This window comes from Plectropomus leopardus, chromosome 14 (genome assembly GCF_026936395.1).
Source record: "Plectropomus leopardus strain MGB_pleo_1.0 chromosome 14, ASM2693639v1, whole genome shotgun sequence".
NCBI lineage: Eukaryota > Metazoa > Chordata > Actinopteri > Perciformes > Serranidae > Plectropomus > Plectropomus leopardus.
In genome coordinates, this window is record NC_142189.1 from 21,728,624 (window position 1) to 21,745,164 (window position 16,541).

General features: G+C 39.9%; 1 protein-coding gene across 1 annotated transcript in view; it reads right to left on the reverse strand.

Moving 5' to 3' along the window:
- The window catches only part of LOC121953469 (pleckstrin homology domain-containing family G member 3), a 45,246-nt gene that overhangs the window by 28,349 nt on the left and 356 nt on the right, over nt 1–16,541 (reverse strand). Inside the window, exon 2 of the mRNA XM_042500593.2 lies at nt 5,833–5,900. Within this exon, the coding sequence (XP_042356527.1) occupies nt 5,833–5,881 (49 nt within the window). The 5' untranslated portion in view covers nt 5,882–5,900. The remainder of the gene's footprint in view (nt 1–5,832; nt 5,901–16,541) is intronic.

A 16,541-nucleotide genomic window follows, 5' to 3' on the forward strand; every position in this document is an offset into this window, starting at 1 on the left:
TCACACACGTACGATGGCCCGCCTGAGCAACCCATTGGATTGCACAAGTTCAAATGTTTTCTTTGTAAATTCAATGTAACATGGGGTGAGTAATGAATATAAAAATGGTCATTTTGTAGGTGAAGTATTTCCTTCAAGTCTAATCAGTTTACAACTTTTTTTGCAACATATCTCTCTAGACAAAAACATTGTTTCAACTCCTGTTCTCTTCACTGTAATGTTTTGTGGCGATTCCCACTGGCCGTAAAAAAAACTTTCATCTCCCACATAAAAGCATGTAACAAGGTGGAAAATCCTTGTTCCTAATTGGCAGATTAGTATATTCACTCACAACCTAAGAAAAAAAAACAACAACTTCAAACTGGCTCTTGAGGCAACTGCTAATCTGCTAACTCTTTCAGGGCCAAGTGCACAGTGAATGACCTTGTTTCCCTTCGGGGAATAAAGAGGGAACCGTGTTTTGCAATAGGCCTACATCTTAATAAAGCCCTTCCGCTCCTTAAGATCCACTCTGTACTTCCATCTTCAACACCCCTCAAAAACCTCTGGCACTCAACTCCTCCCCCGGTGGCTGTTAGGAGACAGGGAGGTAGTCTTACACTGATCCCCTTGGGAAAAACTCCTCCCCACCTGGCAACAGTGAATGGCTGCCCCCGAGGAGAGCAGGAGGCACAAGCACAGAGGGTGCCTCCGAGGATTAGGCCCCGAATCTTCACAGACCATTATCAAACAGCATGAGACAGAACACTGGTGATTAGACACTGAGACCGATGGCCTGGATTGATGTCTTATCCCTTGATGGAGGAAAGAATTTAGGTCACTTCAAGGGTTTTTTCTTGAAAAAGTCCTTTATAGATGGTTTGATTTACAACTGCCTTTGGCCTCACATGGAACTTTTAATGCTGTGTTAATAATCAACCTGAAGGTTGGTAAATAAACCGCAGCGGACTACAGAGGCTGAGCACACACGCAAACTGAACCTGCATTCCACATCAGCAGCCAAGGTCAAAACGTTATGCTGGGAAGTTTTGGGGGGAATTCTGTGTGTTTAAAAGTGAAACTGTGCTTTGTGTAGTCTACACATTTTAGTCATTCACAAGCACAGTTAAATATCAAGATGATTCCTGATATGTTTTGTGTGAAAAATGTTCTCTTGGATCAGATAACCTACGATGGCGAAATACCCAGAAAAGCTTACACAAGAGTCAAGAATCTGCACTTTCATATTAAGTTCAACTTTATACAGGGTTCCTACACATTTTCATGGACAAAATTTCTAAACTTTTTCATGACTTTTCAAGGACCTGTAATACATTTTTTTCTTGCCTCAAGAGCAGAGTGTTTTTCAATCATATCAAATCTTGTTTCACACATAATTTCAGCTAGCTGACATACATGAAGGGAGAGATGAATTAGGGGAAGAAAATGAAGAAACGTACTCGATGGTAGACAAAACGTCACACATCGATGCAGATTAAAGCTACATTACATCGACAGCTACAAATTTGCTATTATGTTAAATTACTTGGCAATCGATTTCATTACACACTACAAAATTCCATGACTTTTTCAAAACTTTCAATTTTAACTAAGGATACACAATTATATCTGCATATATATATATATATATATATATATATATATTTTGAAGAGTATTGTATTTCATGTCTTCATCTGCTGGTGGCAATCATGTTAAGAGTATGCATTATATGATGTTACAAAGGGACTTGATGATCATTAAAGCCTCATTCCCACTGCATAAAAAACCCACTAACACCCACTAACATCAGGCTTTTTAATGCAATGGGAAAGTGTACATCTTCATTCATACCCTGGTCAAATGACTTTGCAGTAGTCACGGGTATTTATTTTATCTCCTCGAGCTCTGATTGGCATTGATGGGGACACAACATTTGGATGAATGCGTTAATTTCAGCTCCTTAACTGGCACGATGCAATGATGTGCCACCACTAATTACCCTGTGTCACCTCCTAAGCAGCGCTAAAACACTGATCCAAATAAGTCTGCACCAAGTTTGAAAGAGAGACTGAATAAGAAAGAAATATGTATAAAGAAAAAAATAACCACCGGGAAGTTTTCACAGACATCTGTCCATGCTGCTGTCTACTGTTTACCTGTTCTCCGATATGTCTGTGACATCGGACTGACACACCAAACAAATCCACCTGCACACACACAAAAGGGCAAACTTGTCTGCTGCATGGCTGCGGTGCCCTGTACACAAATCTGCTACTGGAAATGGGAATGTACTTTATAGCCCGTTTTTAGCAGGTTTATCTGTGTTTGAAAAACCTGCATGCATGCAGCAATTTTGGGAGGAAAGGGGTATAAAATAAGTCATATTGCATATCGGTAAAAATATATGCTGCATCACTAATTTTTACTAATTCTATGACTTTTCCAGGCAAGGAAAGTGCGATATTGAATTTTCAAGCCTTTTCCAAGTTTTCCATGGCCATTGAGACCCCATTTAGACACAAAAATATAAACCAGTATGGAAGGAAGGGCAAAACACATCATGACGTGACATTTTTTTCAGAGAACAGGATTCTCAAAGTAACAAAAGGACAAAACTCCTCAAAAAGCTCAAATTTAATCTTGTAGCCCTCTCCTGCACCAAACCTTGGCTATTAAAGGATCCAGCTGTGCCAGCTAACCTCAGTGCATAGGCATGTGATGATCCACTTAGGAAACTCCTCCATCAACAAGCCCCCCCTCTAAGAGCCCTTCAGGCCACTAGCACACAGCCTGCTTTGAATCCATTCAAAACTCACATTTCCTCTGGATAACACTCACACACACACGCACACACAAACACACCATCTGGGCCCTGAGGTGTGAATTCATTGTAAACTTTACCACCAATTTATACAACCAGACTGCTGTCCTGTTAGCGCCTCTCTGCAGAGTCCACACGGGCTGGTGGCAGGACAGCTGTGTGAAGTGTGGAGGGGTAAAGGTCAGGGAAGGATGCTTTATTTACTTCACATCAAGCTGTTTATCGCATGCTGCATCAAAACAGGAGTGATGCTGTCTCTCCTGTGGTGAAGACCTTAAATAACACAGCAGTCAAATGAGGAATTTGACAGCCTGCTTTACTTTACTTCCCTGTCTGTTGTGTGCATTTGTAAACACAGAACATGTTTGTTTTTGTTATGCTGTAATAAATTAAATTAATTATTATGTTTAGCTTCACATCCGCAGTGTCACTAAAATATTCCGATGTCTGCTTACAAAACATCAGCTGAATGTTAAGTGATATGGAGGAAGCTGATAGACTTTTATTGATTCAAATGAGTTTCTAAGAGGCCATCTGACAGGGACACGCAAAGTTGAGAGCCTGTAACTAATGTGGTTAATCCACCGGAAGAACTCTATAGGAGGAATGCCATTGTAGGAGGCTGTAAAATAATTTACATTGAAATAAATTCTTTTGTTAGGACTACGGGAGTCTGAGCCAAACAATGAAATGAAATACAGTGAATGTGGAGTACAATCGTAGCTATATTATGTAAGGATTTACATAAATCTTACGCAACACTAGTAAGATGTTGTGGACATACAGGGTAAGGGGCTGTCAGGAGTTTCAGTGAGTGTCGGTGCATGACTGCAAAACTTGAACAGGAGTTGCTGTAGGCTAACCTGCTCGAGATTAATGCTGCAGGCGATTAAGCAGTAAAAGAGTTCCAGTCCAAGAGCTCCATTGACAAGCCCACTCAGAGACGCAGCCATCCCTGCCATCATACATCTATATCCACAACCCTATGCCCACTGGTCTGGAAAAGCTGCAGTGAATGGAGATGATCCATCCGTCCCCCCAGAATCCCTTTAAAGCTGTACATTCTGCACACACAGCTACATTCCTACGCGGGGTTAAGTAGGTCAGAGGGAACCCTTATCTTTAGAGAGAGATGCTTCAATCTGCCTTAGGTCTGTTGATGGCTGGCTGGTCCACTGTCATTGGGCTGAAAGGTTAGACGTACATTATATTTTTCACCTGATAAATTTCACATGTGGAGATAAAAGTTTAGCTTTGGTGGAAAGTATGAAGGGGTCTTGTGAATGGACCCGTAAGCCAATTCTTCTGGAAAAACAAGTGCAGATACAATTTAATTGAACTTAATTTTTTGCCCCAGAGGGCAATTTGTGTTGAGGCGAGTGTTAACACAGAAAAAACACATAAAAGTACAAACAGTGACAAAGAAACAAACAACAGACACTGCTCTGTGCACAGGGTGACTTGCACCTATGCACATTCAAGCTTCACAGGAGCATATTAATGAGTGTCCACCATAATTTCATAGGGCCTGTAATAATTTAGTGAACATGACAACATCTCCTGATAAAATAACAATTTCCAATGTAGTATGCATCCCCATCAACAGGTCATGACAGTCACAATAATGCAGCATCAGGACCGGCAATATAAGCACACAATTACAATATGTACTGCTAGAAGCTACTGTCACTAGATCATCATCATCATCATCATCATCATCATCATCATCATCATCATTATTATCAATACCAGGGTTTTTCCTGGCAACAAATAGGGGCAGTGGTGGTAGGCCTCAATTTAAAATTTTCAAAATGAACCAAAACTGGCATCCCTAAGCAGAACTGAAATATTTCCCTTTATGCTGGTTTTGTCTCATAATGCAAAGTGCCATCTGAAGCCTGCTGGTGGTGAAAATTATCAACATTACTTCTTTTCACTTCAAAACTCTTTAAAGGAATTGGAGCTGCATAGGCACAACAACCTTTTTATTGTTTATTCTGCCTAAAGAGGGGTTCTTCCTTTCATCATATGCATTCCTCTTGCCTGTTAACCACATCCACTCATCACCTCACACAGATAGCACATAACCAGCAGCCCTGCCCCTTAATTACCATCCATCCATCCACAGCAGGTAGAGGGGGTGGGGGGTGAGGGGGTGGGGTTAGTAATAGGTCAGTCACAATTTAACTCCAACAAAATGAATCTGAAAATGTTTCAACTACAAGTGGTTGTTCTGTCATGCCAAAGTGATTTCGCACTGGATATCTGACCTACAAAATGAGCTGTGAGAACATGTAGTCGGTGCAGAGTGGCCTTTTGAGGAAACAGAGACACAAATTTTCATGAGGGCGGCACACGTCTCCCTCAGCCAAAAGCCTCCACTGGCCAAAGCTGAACCAAAGGGACAAGCGCAGAAGAAAAAGGGAACCATTGACACACTGGTATTCTTCAGCCAAAGTGGAAGCCCAGAGCCAAATGTGTTCAGAGAAGAGCGGAGGAGTGGAGGGGCGGAGGGGGGGTTGAGGGACAGAGTAGGCAAACAGATACAAAGAGGCCCTGTGTCAATGCTGTGGCTCTGCAACTGAAGATAATGAACACTAAAATAATATGTAATTTGAGTGGCCCCCAGCATACAAGGTCAGCACCACTGGCTAGACCAACCATCTTGGCTGTCTGTGTTTCTGACACATTCTGGTTTGATGTGCAAGTGTTCAGGGTTTTCAGCTGTATGAAAGCGGTTGGCCGAGCTCCACAGCCACACAAAGAGCCTCTCTGCCACTCTGGACTGTAGGAGGGGAGTTCATTGCTCTCTGAGCTCATGCCTCTACATTTCCTCTTTTCCTCCATTTTCAGCATTTTTCCACTTACCTCTGCTGTACTTCTGTGTTTTGTTAGTACACTGCCCTGAGTAACCAGATATACCATCAGGAATAACCAGACTTATTAAAACTCTGTGCTGTAAGACTGGTCAATTCATGGGCAATAATTATCAGAGCATGGTTTATGCTCATTGTAACTACCGTGATCTTACCTTCCCCCATTGGGCCCTGGTGGAGAGCAGAATGGGACCCCTCTGGCATGGCACTCAGGCCTCTGGAGCTGACAAAACAAAACATAAAGGGTCATAAAGAGTTCAGACATACATACAATACATATAATACGGCAATCTTTGTCATTCTTGGTGGGTTCTCATTAAAAATAACATTTCTAGATCAGAAATCCGATTCTGAAACACATGGTAAAAATCTGGAATGTTGTCAGAAAATACCTGAATGAGTCAAACTTTTTGTCACAGTTTAGCCCAGTTTGGGGTAATCAGTCATTTATACCTGGGAGGGCAGATGTAACATTTAAAATATGGGCATCAAGGGGACTGAAAACGATTTGTAACCTTTACCCTCCACAGTCAGATGTTTTTATGTCCTTTGGGGAACTACAATCGAGGTTTAATTTGGACAGAAAACACTACTTCAAATATTTACAGTTAAGAAGTTTTGTCAATACCAATCAAGGTGGCCTTAATAAGGTTCCTCATACACAACTGGAAAAATTGTTTATAAAGAATGCTTTGAGGAAGGGTATTATTTCAGACTTTTACAATTTGTTGTTATGTAATACATCAGAAAATTCGACAAAGAAATTAATTTCTTGGAACGAAGACCTATCTGCCAATATCAATGAACAGGATTGGGAAAGGGCATGCAGTAAAGTCAATACAATGTCAATTAATAGTCGCTTAAGGATATTACAATTCAAATGGCTAATGCGTATATATACAACACCTGTGAAATTAAATAAGTACAATAGGAACATACCAGATATATGTATAAAATGTGGCTTAAAAGGTACGTTAATACACTGTATGTGGGAATGTGGTCAAATAAAAACGTTTTGGATAGAAGTGAAAAATGTAATTGAAAAGATAATTTTAAAACAGATCACGCTGGATTCCAAATTATTTATAATGGCTATATATCCGGATAAACATAACTTTAGTAAAGCAGAAAGTACCTTTATTGATTTCAGCTCATTGATAGCAAAAAGATGTATTGCTTTAAATTGGAAAAATATGAATGGACCTGGCACTTCCCAATGGTTAAAACAGATGTTAACTAGCTTACCTTTGGAAAGAATAACGTATATTCATAAATCAAAACAACATGTATTTGAAAAGATTTGGAGGCCCTTTATTGACTTTATTAAGGATTTGGATGTTTCTGATGACCTGACCAATTTTTGAATCCCTTGCAGCCATGTACTGTATCTAGTGATGATTACCTCCTAAACTCCAAAGAGAAGTAATGTTTGTGAAAGGCCCTGTTTTATTTTGTTTTATGTTTTATTTTCGGGTTATTTTATTTCTGTTATTGTTTTTTTTTTCTTTTTTCTATATTTGGTCTATATATTTGTACAAAACATGTGATACTGAACTACTTTGTAATTACGAGTATAATTGAAAATTGTTTCACTTTGAAAAAAAAACCATAATAAAACATTTATGGAAAAAAAAATAAATAAATAACATTTCTTTGCTGGTATTATAGTTTTAGTCAGACATTTACATTGAAATCACAGTTACATTATTACAGTTACATGATGTAAATATATCTGCTTTTAGGGTATGTCCAGTCCTTTTCATGTTTTAATTTTTTTAAACAACTGAAATAACAAAGTGCAGCGACAAAATAAAAATATGGCCAGACAAAACACAAAACAAGGAACATCAAGAAAACACCCAACACCTTTGGAGATATACGTAGATAGCACAAACCAATGTTGTAGTACTTGAGGTCGGTCTCAAGACACATTTTTGAAGGTCTTGTCTCAGACTCAAATGCATTTTTAATCTGTCTTATCTCTGTCTTGTACAAGGAGGACTCTGGATCTTATTTCAAGACCAGTCAAAACTGCAGGGATAACACTTATATACCAGTGCAAAAAGGGAATCTTGAATGAAGATGGTTTAGTTGATTTAGCTCCTAAGTGACTGCATTTGTTTGCTCACAGAAAACAAAGGAAAATTCTCACACATAAAATTCACCTGCAATGCCTTTTGATTATTTTATCAAGACACTTCTCATGGTAGACATATACACAACCTCATATAGAGTATTGCAAAAAAAAGGTGAATGAATTCTTTATTTGTTTTCTTTGGGTGTTTAATTGAAATGTGGACTCTTCAGATCAATAGGCCTATGGTTTGCACTTTACACATCTTATCATAAGTGTGTCATGCAGTATGGGATCCGCAATGATGTGGTCTTGGTCTTTACTTGGTCTCAGCTCCTCAAAGTCTTGGTCTTGTCTCTGTATCAATATATTCTGGTCTTGGTCATGACTTTGTCTCGGTTTAGGTGGTCTTGACCACAACACTGGCACAAACACTACGCACCAGGTCCAAATATACATTACACTCACATGGGTTGTATCAACCTTTTATCCAAAGATTATGCAAGGAATCAGCCCCATAATTTATTAAACAGACCTTCCCTCCAAGCCACTATACAGGTAACCCACTTATTTCCTGTCAGTGTGCTTAACACCTCTTTCCATTCTTTAAAAGTCAAGGCAGAGGATTTCCAGTGGCTTAGAGTTACTCTACTCCATGTTAAAATAGCTGAAACAGCATTACGTTTTCTGTTTCTTTCTGTTTTTATGTAACAACATTGATAGCAATCCTAAGAAACATAATGTGGGATTTTGATCAAGTGTGTTTTACATCATATTCAGGAGAACTTTTTTTTTCATCCCTCACGTTCAACAAAAACACCTTATGTTTCTTCACGTTGTCATCCTTTTTAACTTTTTATTGTGTCAATCTGTCAAGTGAGCCATGCTTTCTTGCTGAAAGTAAACAGTCCATTTAGGACTAAAAAGGAAATTCTTCCCATTCCACTGCTCGCTGCTCTGCTTTAGCTCATACCAGCCACTTGCTAATATATAGCGAAGCTGGGGCTGAGGTATGCGCAGCAGAGGCGACTGTGATATGAGCTCATGCTAATGAGTAGAGAGAGGGCAGGAGGTTAGACAACAGTCTAATTTAACATGAATGAAGGCTCGAGAGATTTAGCAGCTGCAAAGTAGAAGTTAAAAGATCTGACTTTTGACTGCCATTTGAGCTGTAAAAATATCAATCATGCATCTTTAATTGATGTGTACCTTAAAAAAAGTATTTCAAATAGCTTTACAAAAAGGTCACCAGTATAAATATGAATGCATGCTACATAAAACAACAACAAAAAATAAACACAGGAGCTGAAAAAAGTTATATAAACCTTCCATGTTTATACAAATTAGTTGAATAAAGTGTTACAAATAAAACCATGTCACATCAAAATAAGTCTCTCATTAGCAATGTAACTGTCCAGCGAGATTACAGGTTCACCCCTGGTGGTATGTATTTTTCTAATCCCTCATGCCAGTCTGCGGTGCTGTTAATGATGAGGTAGGTCCCTTCAGAGGCACTGTGATGCCAGTTTCTCACATCATTGCCTCTCTGGCTCCTTACAACAAATTAACATGGACGGCTGTGCATGAGAACTCGTCTCCCTGTGATTCCCGGTGAGCCTCCGGCCTTTTAAACATCACATTCTTGGGCCAGCTAGATCAGAGAAGCAGGAATTCTTCGGGGATTAGGATGGGCATTGTTCATAGTGCGCTCACTGGCCACTGTGCCGAGCTGACAGCCAGACCAGCCGAGGCCAAACCGAGACCACTGCCAGGAGGTCTGCCAATTAAGATGTGCAGGAATGCAAGGAGGAAAGTTGCAGAGCTGGATCCACACATTAGGATCAGTGCTTCACTGTCGAGTCCCTGGAGCTGCAGCCTTGACTCAAGTAGAGCTTGTTTACTAGACAAGAAAGTCAGCAGCCGTAAAACTATTATTGTTTTTGTTCATCCCACACCAAAGCACAACAAGTGAATGAGGCAAACGATCTCATCAACCCTACAAAAATTAAATGGAGGTTCTTTTTTTTGGACTCAAAAAGTAAACTATGTTTGACATGTTTACTTATAAGATACCCTGTGGAGGATTCGACCATTATCACTATGGAGCGCTGTCCTTGCGAGTGGGTCCCCGTTTGTTTGTATCTACTGCTCACACACAAGGACACACATGGATGTGCATGGGCGTATGGTAACAAGAAGCATCCATTTCAATGGCTTTATGATATTACACTTACATTTGATGAAAAACATTGGTCTATCCAGCCTACATATACATTTTAATCTGTTGTGTCTTTAACATTGACCTGACTGGAATCAACAATCTTGATACATCTTCAGCCCCTTTTACACTGCCTGTTCAAGGCGGGAATATTGTGTCACGGAATGAGGGGAAAAGAGTCGTCTCTACTTTGAGCCTGCAGTGGAGGTAGTAACATGCCGAAACGGCATCTGTGTAAAAGGGACAGCCAACAGGACAGGAACATGGGTGGGATGGATGCGTGGTTTTGACAATGTATAATACGTGCAACCCAGCAAAGTGGGGGGGACACAATTGCAAATGGCAGTTAGCCATTTATAACAGTGGCCATGAATGTCCGCAAATTGGGGAAACAATGACGTCAGGGAGCTCCATTTCCTCCAAGCTGAGGACGAGATCAGTTGCCATATAATAGTTATATGTCACACTAGAGGCTTATGCTGTCAGTTTCATGTCATGCCCATCACCCCTCTTTTGCTTCGGGGATGCCAGCATACTATCTAAAATCCCACACTGGAGCAGCATGACGCCGGCATTGTTTATTTCGGTGGAAGAAGGCAGAGCAAAGAAATAACTTCATAGCAAACCCTATAGCACAATCTATGTGTGAAAAGGGCTTCTGAGAGCAGAGGGCATAACACAGGCTGTAAGACACGCAGATTTATGCTCAGTCAATGCTGCACTGCTACAATGACATTCTTTGAGGATGAAGCCTCCTCAAGCAGCCTTTGACCAATTGATTTTCAAGTGGTGGGTTAGTTTGTATAACCTGCAGGAGCAGAATTCATGTCGAGGGTCAGGCTTTGAACTCAGTCTCGGTGAACAGTGAACTCATAAAATCCTCTGTTAATCCCACCTACCATGACCTCTGAGCTATCCCTGCTTAATGACCAGGCTAAAACTATGCTAATCTGTTTTTGGTCAATGAGAGGCTAGACTAGGAATAATGGGCTCAAAACCTAGATATGCTGTAGACGTCTGGGTCTTAAACACGTTTTTCCAATGTCAAAGGCGGGGTGTAGAATATGGTTTGGGTGGAGGGAGTGCAAATGCTTGAAAATGTCCAGCAGGACATGGCAAAGAAGGATAACCCACAATCTTAACACATCTGGACAAAATTCAACAATCATTACTCATTAACTTTCACCTTCTGTTTGCTGACATATGGCAATTCCAAATCCTTGTTTTCCTAGGGAGGAGGCACATCCAGATTTCAAATCCTAAAGAAAACACTACATACAGGCTAACATTCATGCCAGGCTGGCCACCTGTGCTTGGACTAGCTGCCATTTCACACAAATGGAGAGCATTTGGTTCCCACAGCTGATGACTGCATTACCCGCAGCATGAACCTCCCGCATGGGAATCTGCAACTTGCCCCTTAATTGAAGACAGATGCTACAAGAACCAATCTGATGGTTATTAAAAGAAAGACCTGCAATGGATCACTTCTTCATGATAGGCTGATAAACTTCCTTGTTCCTCTGATCGCCAGGCTTTACACTGATCCAGCCTGAATTCCTTTCTTTAAAAGCAAACAGATAATTAAGGGGGACAGATGCTGGCCAAGATACAACACTCATGCAAATGAAGAGAATATTTATACTGAGTCATCTCCAGAAATGTGTTAAAAGCCTCACTTGAGAAAATCCGCACAGACAAACACATACCTTTAACCAAGACCTCAGGCCGAACATGTTAAAGGAAAAGGGTCCTTGGGGGGGTGATGACTATCAGGAGCATTTTTCACCACTGACAGCCTGTCAAGGTTATGAGAGAAGTGAAACCACTGAAAACGTCTACAGAGGAAGCCGAAGGGAAATAAGACTAGCCATTTGCCACTTTCTCTGTCTCTTCAGGAAGGATAGTAGGCGACACAGACCAGACCTGTCTCCTGGAAATGATGTTTGTATACACACTAATTTGAAACAGCGAATATGTGTTTGAGGGCACCATAATGCCAAGAGAATTGCATTGTTTCATTATAATAATGAGGAAATGTTGGTAATTATCAAAATCTACCTGGCAATTTGCAAAAATGTTGATACTGAACGAATCAGCAAAATGCTCACTAACAGCGTATTTCATTTGTTTCCACCAAAATAGGCAATCCACTCACAGTGACTATAGCATTATTTTTCAATTTTACCTTTCTATTAACATTTTAACAAAATCCTGATCTTTCCCCAGTTTTAACCGAGGATATTTGGGGACCAAATCAGAATTCTGGTGCAACAGTACTGCACTTTGCATGTCTGCCATCCACCCCGAACACTCCCCCATGAATCCAGCATGATACCTAAATATAGTGTTTCATTAAATGTATTCTTCATCTACAAAATGATCATTTGCATATCAATCACAGTGAACAAAATTTTTGATGAATTGGAGTAAAGGGGGCAGAGATTAACATAAGTAAAACTGGGACACCCAGAAGCTCAGTTGGTAAAGTGGGCACCCCATGTAAGGAGGCAACACCCTTGCCATAGTGTCCACAGGTTGGATTTTGACTTTGGCTTTTTGCTGCATGTCATCCTCTCTGTCTACCCCTGTCACACTTAAAGCTGTCCTATCAAATAAAGGCAAAAAGGCCAAAAATAATCTTCAAAAAAAAGCAAAACTATATCAAAACATCTGTTTACAAACTCTTACACAATTCCTGCCATATAATCAAAGTCTCATTTATCAAGTTGTATGCTACACACACACATTTTTGATAAAACCTTACTATTTAAAACACTTCCACATAAACAGTCTAACGCACCAAAGTAGTGCACCTGGGTTTACAAATGCTGCAAAATTCCTGGCCAATTAATGACCTGGGAGTCGGGATTTCAATTTACGTGTGCAAGACTATTTGTGCCAAAATTTCTTAAACATTAACATTTTAGCAAAAAATGCACATGTTTGCAAATTACTGAACATATGACTAGATATATGAGACTTAGATTATACTGTGATAATTGTGTGTAAAAGTGATGTTTTGATATTGTTTTGTTGTTGTGAAATATTGCCCCCATTTACTTCAATTCATCAAGAAACACCGTGGAGGCATGTGAGAAAACCATTTTTCTTTACAAACTGAGCATGACATGGTTATAATTGATATAAAGTCATCATATTAGGAGTGCAGCATTCCTTTAACTCAAAGTAACTTTGTCTCTGAACATAATCCAAGCAGCAATTACATTGTCACCACTATCTATTCATTAGAACAATTTGGTAACATACAAAACGTAACTTGTAAGAGACATTGTTATACAAACAAGTCAGTGAGGATGTGACCTTATTTTTAACCCAAAAATGCTTTCATGCATGCCAAGATTGCTGCCAATTAAAGGACTGTGTTTACATTTAAATCTGTGGAGTCTCCAAACAAAATCTCCATCCACTAGGTGCCTTACTGGCAACTGATGATGCTCAGTACTAATTGCATGCAGTTTTGGTCCCACATCTAAATCCAAAAAGAGAACTTAAACGCCTTTTGTGCAACAATTAACAGCACAAATAGAGTTTCCCTCGTGCGGAGCAAGTTGATGGGAGGAAAAAGCTATAAATAGTCCAGAGAATTCCGGCTGCAGTTCTCTCTCACAGTCGGAGACCTACCGGATCACGTTGCATTCACCGTCTGCTCCAACTAGGCACACGGGAATCTGGAAGCATGACATAAGCCCCCTGGGATGTCTCTAGTCAGACACGGTGGTGCGAGTTTTTTAAGATACCATCAGTCAGGACGGATGTTTACGTTCAGAACAAATAAAACTCAAACCTGGCATGGCAGGCAGAGGTACAGGGTCCTACAGGCTGACTGCGACAGAAAGTCTTTATTATTTCAGCATTGGTGCCATGTTTATCTTGCAAGACCTCTCTCTCACCCTCTAACCCCGTCTACCCCGGCAGAGAATATCCCCTGACAAACAGCCTTTCTGTTGGTGCCCTCTTTCCCACATTACTCCTGCAGTTTGTCCTCTGACACACAGGCCTTAAGAGACTAACAGCTTTTCATTCACTGGGGAAAACAATAAACCCTTACGGTCTCTCTTCACCTCAATCAAATCCACAGCTTTCACAAAAGCTCTGCCCTAACCAGTGACTTCCCACAGACACACAACATATGAGCCTCTTATTTTAGTCCGCTACATTTTTGAGCATGCTGCTCGCTTAGATGTGGTGATAAGCGATCCATCCCGTTGAACACCCACAGGGCACTTGTGTGGAGTTGTACCCATATGGTGCACGTACAGCCCGGCCAAAATAGCCCTTAATGGGAGAATAATCATTCCCTGCTGTGCTGAAGAAGGAGAAACAGCAATTTTCACCTCCTCATCAATGACCTATAACCACAGAATGCATACCTGGCAAGTGAAGTTGGCAAGTACCATCCTAATTGGCAAACGACAAGTGAAGACTTCCAGTTCTTTAAAATTATAAATGGTAGACAACCAGAGGGTAAGTAGTCCTCCATAACGTCCTGCAGTGTCTGGAGGGGAAAGCAGAGGACTGCTGGGTAAAATTAGATGGAGAGTCTTCAAATAGAATAAGAGTGTGAGCATTTAAAGGTGCATTACACCACATGTTTAGGCAAACAGCTCCCGTGTGTCTCCGTGGGGACATGCCAACATCATAATAACAAAATCACAGTGTCTGGCCTCCCCTGGGTGTCTGGAATGCTAAATCACTTACGGCTCTTCACTTTCAAAAAAACACAGCGTTGTCAGGTCTTGTTTAAAGTCAACCTTTAACACTCACCAGTAATCCTAGCTGTAACTTGCAAAAGCTGGAACTTTATAGTCTCGTGAGATCGAGGTCTCTCCTAAGAAGCATCAAATAAGCGCTCAACCACTAAACGACAATGAAGGGGACTGATGAAAAGCTCAGAAGCAGGTTTTTAAAGTTATAAAGTTCTGCAGCTCTGGTAATTTTATCACAGCTGCAGCATACCAAGACTAGGGAGGAATGAATTTAGTGCCAACTCTGAGATCCAAGACACACTTGCGCAGTTTCCTGTCTGGACCACCTGGATAGAGAGAGCTGTTTATCGCATTGAGGCAACATTTATCTGAAATGATGTGGAGACGTTATTGTCTGAAAGGTCATGTGAGGTCAAATGAGTAGAAGATGGAACTTTTCACTGGTAACTGATTGATTTGGTCCCATTCTTCTTCAGCTGCCGGTGGGGGAAAGTCATTGACCTATGAACAGCCTGCATTTGAGACCTTGCTGTGTCTCACTGGGGTGCTCATTAGACAGAACAATTAGGGATTGCTGGGGCCAAGTATAGGCACCATTGGGGGAAAGAGGAAATGACAAATGATTCAGCTGCAGCAGGGAAGTTAGTTTGTCTCGCAAGTTAAATCTGACATCAATGCTTAAGTGGAAAATGGAAAAATCCCATCCTCTAAAAAAAAGAAGAAAAGGAAAACACAATCTTCAACAGCTGATCAAAGTTCACTCAACTGAGAGTGTTTTGTTTCAAAGACAAACACTACTTATCTGACTGAAACTCATGCCCCCTCCAGGACTTACAGTATAGCTCAGAGGTTGTGAAATTATTTGAGGCAAAAATGTACCCAAAATGTGTTTGCAATACCTGCAAGTAAAGCAAAGGCAGAGGAGCTCGTCATATAGAAGTGTTTTACAAAAATAAACTCTTTGCTGAACCTAAACGCACAAATACACGCAGTGGTGGATTGTAGTACGTTAACTCAAGTACTGTACTTAAGTATGAATATGAGGAACTTACGCTTTACTTGAATATTTCCTTTTCATGCAACTTTATGTTTTCACTCCAGTACATTATTAGGGAAATATTGTACTTTTGACTTCCCCACATTTATCTGACAGCTTTAGTGATTTTACAAGTGAATATTGTGCCTAACAGTCATAAGAATTAATAAAAATATGATATTTTGTTATAAATTACCCAACAGTTTACACAAGTAAAGCTGCCACAATATGTTTATTAATCAGTTTATTTATCAAACTACTTTGATAAACATTTAAGTCATTTGTATTTTTAAAGCTGTTTTGAGAGATGGGGTCGCTTTTTTTAAAAAAAAATCTTTTATGATTTTGAGTTTTAAGAATGTTTTTTCTTCTTTTTTTCAAATATTATGTTTTGATGTGTTTTTTTCTAGTTAATTTTAATACTTTTGAGTTCTGCATGTTTTTTTTCGTTCTTCCTTTTATTTAATAATTTTGAGGGTTGTTTTTTGTTGTTGTTATTGTTTCGGTGTGTATGTGTGTTTTTAAGATGTGTCTTTAATATTTTTTTAATACTTTAAGTGCATTTTCCTGATTATACTTACTTACTTTAACTTAAATACCCTCTTTACTTGTAACAGGGTATTTTCACAGGGTGATATTAGTATTTTGACTTAAGTAAAGGATCTGGGTGCTTCTTCCATCACTGAATACACGCATGCAGATGTGTTAGCATCTCGTAAACACTATGGCAGTTTTATTTGTTTGGAGCATTGTTAAGCTTGTCAACTAAATCCCTTTTCCTTTTTTAAACGACAGTTCAAGAGGCG